Source organism: Suricata suricatta, chromosome 16 (genome assembly GCF_006229205.1).
Source record: "Suricata suricatta isolate VVHF042 chromosome 16, meerkat_22Aug2017_6uvM2_HiC, whole genome shotgun sequence".
In the NCBI taxonomy this organism is placed as follows: domain Eukaryota; kingdom Metazoa; phylum Chordata; class Mammalia; order Carnivora; family Herpestidae; genus Suricata; species Suricata suricatta.
This window is the reverse complement of record NC_043715.1, coordinates 1,559,450-1,569,560: the sequence shown is the minus strand read 5'-3', so window position 1 is coordinate 1,569,560 and position 10,111 is coordinate 1,559,450. Positions and strand designations below refer to the sequence as shown.

Genomic DNA, 10,111 nt, shown 5'->3' with positions numbered 1-10,111 from the left:
TTTAAATACCCACGTCTGTGCGCCGCAGCTGTGAAGAAAACACTACATTTTTAAGAAGTGTGGCAAAACCACACATACGACATGATATTCACCAGCCACACCACCCGAGAGTGTGCCCACCGGGCGCCCCCATCCGTGCCGGCTCTGTGGCCTGACTCCCCGTGTGCGGGGGACCCTGTGGTGGTGGCCGATGTCCCCGGGCAGCGTGTCCCCGGGCCCGTCCGCGCTGCGGCAGGCGCGAGGACCCCTCCTCTCCTGGGCTGGGCAGCGCCCCGATGTGTCGTGACCACACCCGCTCGTCCCTTCTTCCCGCCAGACGGACCATCGAGTGGTTTCTACGCCTCGGCTCCGTGAGACGGGCAGCTGACAGCACGGCCGCCAGCACCGCCTCCAGACCCAGCCCGCGGCCATTTCTGGGGGGGGACACCCAGACGCGGGGACGCTGGGTCCCACGGTCACTGTGTGTGCACCTGTTTGAAGGGCCGCCAGGCGGTTTCCGATGGTGGCCGCACCAGGAAATGCTGCGTCCCCGAAAGGATCACGTCAGCGCGTCCGGCTTGGGAGTCTCCGTTCAGAACGCACGCTTACTTCTTTCTGTGCTTCACCGAAGGCTAGGGGAAAGCTGCCCCCCTGGGTCCCGGGGCGCACAGATGGGGCGCCACCTTCACTCACGCACCCACAGCTCTGTAAGGCGCACCTGACTCGATCTGAGGCATGGGGGTACGGCAGCGGACAGAGAGGACAAACTACCCACGTTCACGGAACTTGGGGGCGAGCCTCCCGGGAAGTGGGCAGAACCAGTGCAAAGGCCCTGAGACAGGCTGTGGCCTGAAGGGCTTGAGGAGTAGCAAAGAGGCTCCCCCGCTGTAATGAGCAAGCAAGAAACAAAATCAGGAACGAGGTGGGGGGCAGGGAGCCTGCAGACAGGGGCACTCCTGCTTCGCCCAGGGCGGCACGGCGCCTGGAGCAGGTGCGGACAAAGGAGACCCTCGGGCTGCCTGGCCAGCAGGCGCTGCTCAGTGAAGGAAGGCTCCCTCGGGGTCCCTGGGCTCCGCACCCCACACAGTGGGTCCCCTGCTCTGCAGAGCCAGGGAGACCAAGGCCGAAGGCAGCCTGGGGGCGGTGCAGCCTCTCATGTGCCCCAGCTCTGCTGCGGCCCCCGCCCCGGGCCAGCACTGCGGGAGGGGGTACGGGCACAGGGAGGGCACACGCTCGGCTCCGGGGGGAAGGAGTCCAACCTGCTCGCCCTGACCCTTCCACCCAGCCTCCAGACACGGGGGCTAGGAGCCCGGGGGGCCCGGCTGGACCCTAACCGCGGACCCCTGGTCAGACATGGAGCCTCAGGCAAGACGTCAGAGGCGAGGCCGGGAGCACTGGCCGGCCGTGCTGGCTGCGCACTGTGCGAGCAGCTGTCTAGTTAACGTTTACGGAACAGCAGTCGTGGGGTGCCTGCGGGGCTCAGTCGGTTCAGCGTCAGACTCTTAATTTCAGCTCATGTCATGATCTCACGGCTCGTGAGTTCAAGCCCTTCACCGGGCTCTGTGCTGAGAGCCTGGAGCCTGCTTGGGACTCTCGCCCCCTCTCTCTGCCCCCACCCCACTTGTGCTTGCTCTCACACTCTCTCTCTCTCTCTCTCATAATAAATAGATAAAACTTAAAAAAAGCAGCAGCAGAATTGAAATGTAATTCGCCGAGCACAGAACCCACACACTACCGCGCACGGGGCTCTGGCTCTCCGTGTATTCAGGGTCTCCACGCGCGGCCATTACCAGTCAGCCTTAGAACACTCTCCACGCCTCACCTCCGGAAGGACCCCCAGCAAGCAAGGAGCCCCGGTAAACGCTCCTTACCGACCATGCACCCTAACCTTCCCCTTCCCCCCGGACCCCCATCCCCGCCCTGTGGCACGAATGTGCTCTGTCTCCAGGGACTTGTCTGTTCTGGACATTTCCTACAAGGAATCCTAGCCTACGCGGCCTGTGTGACCAGGCTGTCACCCAGTGTCGTGTCTTCGCGTCTGCCCAGCGTGGGGTGCGGAGGGGGCCCCGGAGGCTGGCGGGGCTCGCCCCCGCCCCACGATCGCAGGCTCCCGCTCTGCAGGCGGGGCGTTCTGTCCCCTGGACCCTCACTCTTACGTCTCAGGGGAAGAGACCGGGCCCTCACCCCTGCTGACACCGTTTCTCCCGTGTGACCTGCCCACCAGGTGCTGGTTGGCCGGCGGGGAGGCGGGCTCCAGAGCGTCCGGGGAAGGGAGACAGAGCCCAGGTAAACGGCACCTCACGGCAGGCCGGCCGCTCTTTCCCACCAAGGGGCGGAGGGCACGCGGGGCAAGCATCCCGGGTTTACTCTGGCCGCAGCCCAGCAAGGAGAGGATGCTCCCAGCGCCTTGACCTTGCCGAGTTCCTGAGCCGGAGGACGGGGCCCCGCGAGGCCGGCCGGAGGTGGACATCAAGGGAGGCGCCCCGCAGACATCAAATGGGCCCCGTGGACCGGCGAGGAAGGGCTGGCCCCCGCTGCCACCTGCAGCTGCCTGGTCATTGTTCCCGCAGGCAGGAGCCCATCCGCCCAGGGGCCGCGGTGCCTCCTCGGGGCCCAGGACTCTTTTGTTTGGTTCTGAACAAATAAACTCCGTCTCTTTGGAATTTCCATTTCTCCATCAAAGTCCTGTCTCACTGTTGTTGGAGAGAAGCTGCATGGCTTCCCTTGTCTTTTTGAGCTGAATGTGGCAAGGCGCCCCCGGGGGGCCGGGGGGCCGAGGAGGCGGGACTGTCCCCGGTTCCCATCCCCGATCTCCTGGGAGGGCGTGCCGGGGAGCCCGTGCGGAGGGAGCGGGGGTATGTGGGTGGATGCCCTCAAGTGGTAGCCGTTAGGCATCTACTTCAGTTGGTTTAAAACCAACATTATCCCCAGTAGATGCCATTGCCTGGGACAGGACTAAACATCTTTAAAACCTGATCAATTTAAGGAAAATACTGAGTCATAGTACGGTGGCAGGTGCACGCGGCCGAAACCTTCAAGATGCTGCCTGAGGACTGAACTCGGGGAGCCGGGCTGGGGTCCGGCTCCCCCGCTGTACTGAGGAGGGAGGGGTCCTCGGGGAGCAGGGACCCATGGACGTCAGGGGGTGAGCCCGCCGCCCCGGGGCGCCCCATTCCCAGGCAGACTCAGGCCGCCCCCCCGCCCCCCACCGAACTGATCTTTAACTCTGACAAGTGGTCGTTAACGAAGCGGGCCCGCTTCTCCGCCGGCTCCCCCCGCGGGCCCACCTCATGCTTCACGTCCGGCAAGACGTCCACCAGCTTCTGCAGCGGCTCGTGCCGGGCCCCCAGCTGTGGGCGCAGATGGGAAAGGCTGGTTCGGAGAGGCGGCCGGCGGGCACGGCAGGCACGGCCCCCGTCCAGAACGTGGGCTCAACAGGCCGCGTCCGGTGTCGCACGCCCGCCTGGCCGGGGGCGCCCGTTACCTGCACGAAGACGGCGATCACGGCCACACCGCGCTCCCCCAGCACGGCCTCCTCGTAGCTGCCGTATTTGGCGGGATTCCAGTGGACCAAGTGCAGCTGAAACAGACACGGAAGGGTGTGCGGTCACTCGATGCGGCCCCGATACGGCAGCTGCGTGTCCCTTGCTGGGGCCGAGGGCGCGTCCATCCGCTGTGTCGGCGAGGCAGGTGCCCGCCGCCAGAGCGGTGTGGACCGGCCGGTCTGCGGCTCCCAAGCTGGGAAACCACGGGTGGCAAGGGCCTTGTCACTTCCGGCGGGAGAGAGCAGGCTCGGGTTAACGGTGCCGGTGGCGGGCCGCCTGTCACCGGATCGACTGCACATGGGAGGTTCGGTTAAATCTGGATTTCAGACACACAGTGAGCCGTTTTTAATGTAAGCGCGGGGTCCACGCTGCATGTCCCCTACGTCTGTCATCCTCCCTTGAACTTCGCCTATGCCCTTAGTTCACACCCTCCTGGGTTTCCCCAACTCCAAATTCGTGGTCAAGATTGGCCCACTGGCAAGGCTTTCACCAAGGGTCGGAGGACGAGGCGGGGACACATGCTTTCCTGGGTTGCTGGCGGGGTGCCGGGGCCTGGCCAGGGCTCCAGGTGCGGAGAGCTCATGGCCCTCCCCGGGCTGAGCTCGGCCCAGACCCAGGAGGGGCCTGGGCACCGGCACGTATTTCCTGGCGTGCTAGGGGTCTTTCTGAGCGGTGGCGGAGCCCCAAGTCCACACCGACAGACTCCAGCAGGTCTACACGGACAGACTCCAGCCTCTCATGGTCAATGAGCCCCTCGCTCTGCCCACAGTGTGGTCTGCGTGCGCTCCAGACAGCCACGGGCACCGGGGCCACGGAGGGAGTCCTGACCTCTCCCTGCCTGTCCGTGGCTCACCTGGAACCCCCCACCTGTTGTCCCAGTTCAGGCTCCCAGAAATACAGACAGCCGGGCTCAAGTCCCCAACTCCAAGTGCTTCCTTCACGGACCCCCCCCAACTGAACTGGATTTGCCGTCCAAACCCTAACAGGAATCGGACACTCCGCACGGGCCAGAGCCCTGCCGGGACAGGCAAGCGCCTGGCGGGCCCAGGCTCTGCTCTGGCTTCTAGGTAACAACCTGTCGTGTTAAATCAGCTGCTCATCAAAAACCCCGTGCTGACACGTAGTCGCCAAGACAGAAGACGTGCGGAGAAAATCGAGCCGCTAACGGGCCCCTGCTCCTTTCTGGCCGTGCTCCTTGCAAAGACATGTGTACTTACAGCCAGAGACTAACTTCCTGTTCACAATCTGTGCCCGGAGGTCCCGTTGGGCGTGGGATTACAGGTGTCTTCATGCTCTAGTCTGACTGGCTCCTAGTCTGTTTTAACGAGCGTTACTTCCATTCAAGTTCAAACAAAAACAGCCCCTAACTCGAACTGCGTCGGGCAGCGGGTGGTGGGTGGTGGACGGAGGTGTGATGAAGGGAATCTGGGCAAAACGCTCGTTGTGGGGTCCGGGCCCCACCCTCGCGGGCTCTCACCGCACAGACCTGCCGGTGACTCTGTATGCTGGGAGAATTCCGTAATAAAATATTGGGGACAGTCAATAAGGCACCACGTACCGCCCCCCCACACCCACAAAAACCAACTCCCGACATCCATCCCGCCTCCTTTTCTTTACAGACTGCCATCTGGGGATGTTGCAAATGTCTCATTGTTTCAAGATGATGTCCGTTGTGAAGATTTTCAGATCTCAGTAGACGCCCTGAATGCCCTGAAAGAGGGGAAGCTTCCAGTCCGTGATGGACCGGCAGCGAGCATGTGGCCTGGGGCTAAGAGCGCAGACTCTGTTCTTGAATCCCCGCTGGCTGATTTGGCAAGTTACAGGCCACTCAGAACCTCAGTCTCTTCTTCTGTTAGAGGACAGTTGGCTAGTGTGAACAGTGCCCTCGCCCAGGACAGCCATGTGGTCGGACACGGGATGCCCGGCGGTTCCTGTTAGAGCTCGGGGAGCCCCGTGTCCCAGGAACCCTCTGCACTACGAGTGAGCGGCACGTGGAAAGCACCCACGTACGTGATGCCAGGACGGCGTCTACTGACCTCTGCTGGGTACACGTGGTCGTCCACCGTGTGCTCCGAGCCGCACGCGTCCACTGCCCCCCAGTGGAAGTGAAACTGCCTCAGTCTGTGGTGGTTTTCCAAGGGGCCGCCGCTGATTCCTGGAAAGTGAGAGCAGCGACTGGTGTGTGAGTTTGTCCGTTTGTCAGCCTGGGGTTTGCTGTGACAGTGTCTGCACTGAGGTCACACAGTTTCGCTCTGGAAAGACTGATGTCCTCATGAAACGACAAACCAGAAGGCAGGCCCCGTGCTGGGTGGCACCTTGTCTCTTCACCCGTGTCCCTGTCCCCGAGCCCCAGCTGGCCCACGAGGGGCTCACCGGAAATGCCAGAGTGAATGCAGAAGCCAGCGCTGCCACCAGGTGGCGTCAGGGAGCACAACCCTGTGCTGCAGCCATTAAGGTGAAGAAAACCGTTTCTGAGACGCACGCCAGTCCTAGATTTCCAGACTTTTCTTTAATTAAAAAACAAACAAACATGATGTCTTTTGAGTGAAAAAGTGGCAGCTTAAATTCCATCAGCAAAGCTAACATGTCATGAGCAGAATGCTCATGTAAGGCTGGCCTGGACTCGGCACCCTGCTCAGTCCAGTCCCACCGTAGGACCAGGCCGTGTGGGAACAGTTTTCTAAGTGACCCTGAGAACCCGGCGTGCCATCTCCTAGAGCTGTTGGCATGAGGCTCAGGGGCACGGACAGGAGGGCCCTCGTGGGGGGATCTGGTTCCAAGCTGAGGGACGGGGCGCCACCCCGAGTCGGGGGAGAGGGCTGAGATCCAATGCCCCTGGCCTAGCCGGTCTCCAACCTGCTGATTCCCACCGACAGTTGCTGCACATCTTGCTTTTAACAGAAGTGAGCACGTGCCACTGGCCTGGAGGCCCCGGGACACCCCAGGCTGGCCTCGCCCCCACCAACGCTCTGCAGGGGCAAAAGCAGGGAAACGTTTAGTGGTGAGGGGGCCATGGCGGCAGCAGGGGCTACTGGCTAGGGCTGCTTTCTCTCCTGTTTCTGCCATTAAAAAGTATAAGGAGCAGGAAGCGCGGACCAGATTCAGTTCACATTTCTGCCCTCAACCAGATCATAGAGCGTCTCGCCACGTTTCTTCACTTGGAGGTGAGGGTTATTGGTCGGGAACATCATTAGGGTCTCACCTAGCTGAGGGGTCGTGTGGTTTTACGTGAAATGCTCTCCAGAGCACACTCACGTGAATGATGACACAATCTTTAATGACACACAGGAAGCAGCGCACAGAACACCGGAAGTCACGCCCACGGCGCCTAGCGTCAGGAGCCTCTGCAGGTGGGAAAGTGGGGTGGAGGGAGGACCTCCCAGCGGGTTCGAACTGCAGTTTTAGTGGAGATTTTCTGCAGCTAACAGTACAAAGGGGGATGATGTCTTCCCTGGAGGGGACAGGATGCTTGAGCCCCCCACCCCTCCCCCCGCAGTTTTGGGTCTCCGGTCATTTACCAGGGAGGTGGGGCAGGTTGCTGGTAACCCCAGCAGGGGGAGCTAGGGTTTGAGCCCAGATCTCACACCAAATCCCACGCCTTTTCCACTTTATCCTTCAAAGCAGGAAGCACGATCTGAGGAAATTACAGGGCCACCAACTCGGGCAGTGGAAACCTTCGTGGTGCCGAGGGCGTTGGGAGCACCGGGCAGCCAGAGACGCCCACCGCCAAAGCACGCCCAGGAGGCGAGCCTGAGGGGAGAGGCTGCACCCCGCCAGAAATGTCCGCGCAGGACAGTCTCCCTTGTTGTGAACCGCGGAGAGCAGGGCTGGGAAGCCGCTGGGTTGTGAGGGGCTGCAGTGGGAGGGGCTGCGGGCATCGCGATACCCCTGCCTCAGCCGGTGCAGGGCCGGTGAAGGGCTGCAGACGCAGACGACTTTCTCACCCTCCGCCCATGGACGTGACCCCACGCGCTCCCCAGAATTCCTCACTGAAGCAGCCTTGCGCCAGCCGCCTCCTGCCTACGTACTTCCGCAGGGGGTGCAAAGGGAAGCCCATCCTTTGGAATCCTGGGGGCTCGGGCCACCTCAGAAAAGAAGGGTCCTTTTCAGCGGGACCTCCAGGACAGGTGTCTCCTTCACGCTGACATCTGACCCTTTGTAGATGAACGACACTATCCGGGCGGGGGACCAGGCGGGGTCCTAACACAGCCCCCAGCAGGCTGCAGCGCCTCCTTAGCCTCGTCATGGGCAAACACGGACAAGGAGATCAGCAAAACGTGAGCTGGTCTAAGAGGATCAGTGAGGGAAAGGAGGAGGTGTGTGCAGAGGACAGTTTATAGCCTGGGCTGGGCTGGAGGGGCGGAGCCTGGAGAGGAGGGGCGGGGCCTTGGAGGAGGGGAGGGGCTGGGCTGGACTGGTTGGGCGGGGCACCCTAAGCCAGCCTGGTGGACACTAATGGAATCTGGTCATTTTGGTCAACGCAAAACTTGGTCTCCCTTTTGCCCTTTAAGTGCAGCTCAGGGAGAGTAAGACAACAGGCCAGAGCCAACCAAGCCTGGAACAACTTCTATGTTCAAGAAGGCCCGAGGTCCCCGGCAACCCCAACCCAGGCCTGCCTGAAGGTCCAGCCCCTCAGCGGAGTAGCCAAACTCTGCACCCTTCCCTGCCAGGAAAGTTAGAAACTCAATTTAAGACCGCAGCTGTGGATAAAATAACTTCAAAATGACTTTTCATAATGATAATGTACTGTCTGGGTAATTCCGTTTAAGAAAACAATTTAAGAAAGCAAACCTAATTCGTGAGCTGGGGACCTTTTGCTGGCAGACCCCACGCCCCAGAGTCAGGCGTCGGTGGGCTGTCTCAGCCCCAGCTGTCTCCCTGGGCAGGTGCACTGAGACACAATCGGGGAATCGCACAAGCCGCTGCCAGACCCCCCGCCTCTCCCAGGGAGCCGCCTCCCTGCTGAAATTTGCTGTCCCCCGATGCCGTGGTCTCCGTGCTCACAACAGACAACCCCTGTTAAAAGTCATCTATTTGTAGTCCTGTCGTCACTGCTTCTACCGGGATAAGCAGGCTTTTGGCAGGCACGGTTGCTTTTAAGGCTTAAAATAAGTACAAGAGGAGTTTGAGATGCTCTAATTAGTTAAAACTGAAAATAACACAACATCGCCAAGTATCAGCCCGTTCTTGGTGCCATCCTGGGATCTAACTAATGTTCCGAGGCTGTGACAGACAAGAACTGGGCGTGTGTGTGTCCCCTGGACCGGGAAGGCCTGCGTTCTCTCGGCAAGCGGAGCCTCTGCTGGTGGCAGGTGCATGTCAGTGCTCCAGCAGCACAGCCCTGCCCCCAGGATCCCGCAAAAAGGGGATACAGCTCCCTCGCTGGTAGTTACGCTCTAAGATCATCACCTATTGGCTCCAGTTTTATATGTTTTTTTTAGTTTTTTAAGGTTTATTCATTTTTCAGAGACAGAGAGAGACAGAGTGGGGGGGGAGGGGTAGAGAGAGAGGAGACACAGAATCTGAAGCAGCTCCAGGCTTTGAGCTGTCAGCACAGAGCCCGACGTGGGGCTTGAACCCACAGACTGTGAGACTGTGACCTGAGCCGAAGCCGGACGCTCACCCAACTGAGCCCCCCAGGCACCCCGGGGTCTAGTTTGACCAGGTGGACTTGGACTCCCAGTGACCTCATGCAGACAAGGACACCTCCATCGTCGGGACACGGTGAGCATCCAGTACTGTAACGCTTACAAAACGCTCCCAGACACGGCTCCTGGAACCCAGAAGAGGCTCCGCTAGTGAATGCTCTTTCTGTTACTATTCCTAGTATTACTGTCGTTACTAAAACTGTCACATCATCATCATCATCACATCATCATCATCATCACATCATCATCATCATCAAAGCGGAGTATGCAGAGGCCTGCGGCCGCCACTGTCACTTACAAGATGAGACCTGCACAGACAGACACTGATGCGCAAACGCACCTTAGGAAAGTGTCCCTTAGAGGGGCTGGGCCAGCCCCGGGAGCACAGAAGAAGGCCCTGCTCCCCACCCTCCCCACCCTCCTCACGCCCTGGGGATGGAGAGGGAATGGGACAGATGGAGTCCTGCCTCTTGGAGCCCAGGCTCAGCAGGGACCGGCAGTCGGGAAATGGATAGTGGGCGCACTAGGAGCGTCACAGTGAGCACGGTGGGGTGCTCTGGGGGCCCCACCCTGAGCACCACAGCAGGCCTCCCTGAGGACACGGGGCTTCCACGGAGCCCTAAGGATGGACAGAAAGAACGGTTCTAGGCAGAAAGCGACAAGAGGTACAGAGGACGGGACAAGAGCAAGCAGAGACCCGAAGTCCGAGGGGGAGCAGGGGGAGGCGCGGGCGGGCGCACGGGGGCAAGCGCCAGCAGAGGCCAAGCTGGGCGCCTTCGCCAGCAGACCAAATGTCCCTGTCTTTAACAGTGGACGCGTCACGCGAGGTTTGCCCGATGCCATCAAGTGTTTGAGTCCCGGGGCTGGACCCGAACTGTCCTCGCGGGAGCCCGGCTGTGGGCCAGGAGCCCCTTCTGGACAGCGCCGGCCCTGGCCAAG

At 60.9% G+C, this 10,111-nt stretch overlaps 1 protein-coding gene and 2 long non-coding RNA genes across 4 annotated transcripts in view; 2 read left to right on the top strand and 1 right to left on the bottom strand.

Annotated features, from left to right (window-relative positions):
- CA5A (carbonic anhydrase 5A) overlaps window positions 1–10,111 on the bottom strand; it is a 24,497-nt gene that overhangs the window by 1,167 nt on the left and 13,219 nt on the right. Inside the window, exons 3-5 of the mRNA XM_029926096.1 lie at window positions 5,561–5,679; window positions 3,464–3,559; window positions 3,189–3,329 (exon numbers count right to left, since the gene is read on the bottom strand). Coding sequence (XP_029781956.1) covers window positions 3,189–3,329; window positions 3,464–3,559; window positions 5,561–5,679 — 356 coding nt within the window. The remainder of the gene's footprint in view (window positions 1–3,188; window positions 3,330–3,463; window positions 3,560–5,560; window positions 5,680–10,111) is intronic.
- On the top strand, window positions 1,645–2,626 carry LOC115280067. The gene is made up of 3 exons (XR_003903627.1): window positions 1,645–1,835; window positions 2,204–2,265; window positions 2,358–2,626. It is a non-coding gene; the product is annotated as an uncharacterized LOC115280067 (long non-coding RNA).
- On the top strand, window positions 6,843–8,509 carry LOC115280066. 2 transcript variants are annotated; one of them, XR_003903626.1, is made up of 3 exons: window positions 6,843–6,874; window positions 7,149–7,840; window positions 8,041–8,509. It is a non-coding gene; the product is annotated as an uncharacterized LOC115280066 (long non-coding RNA). The 2 variants fall into 2 exon arrangements; XR_003903625.1 differs by having other exon boundaries at window positions 8,036–8,509.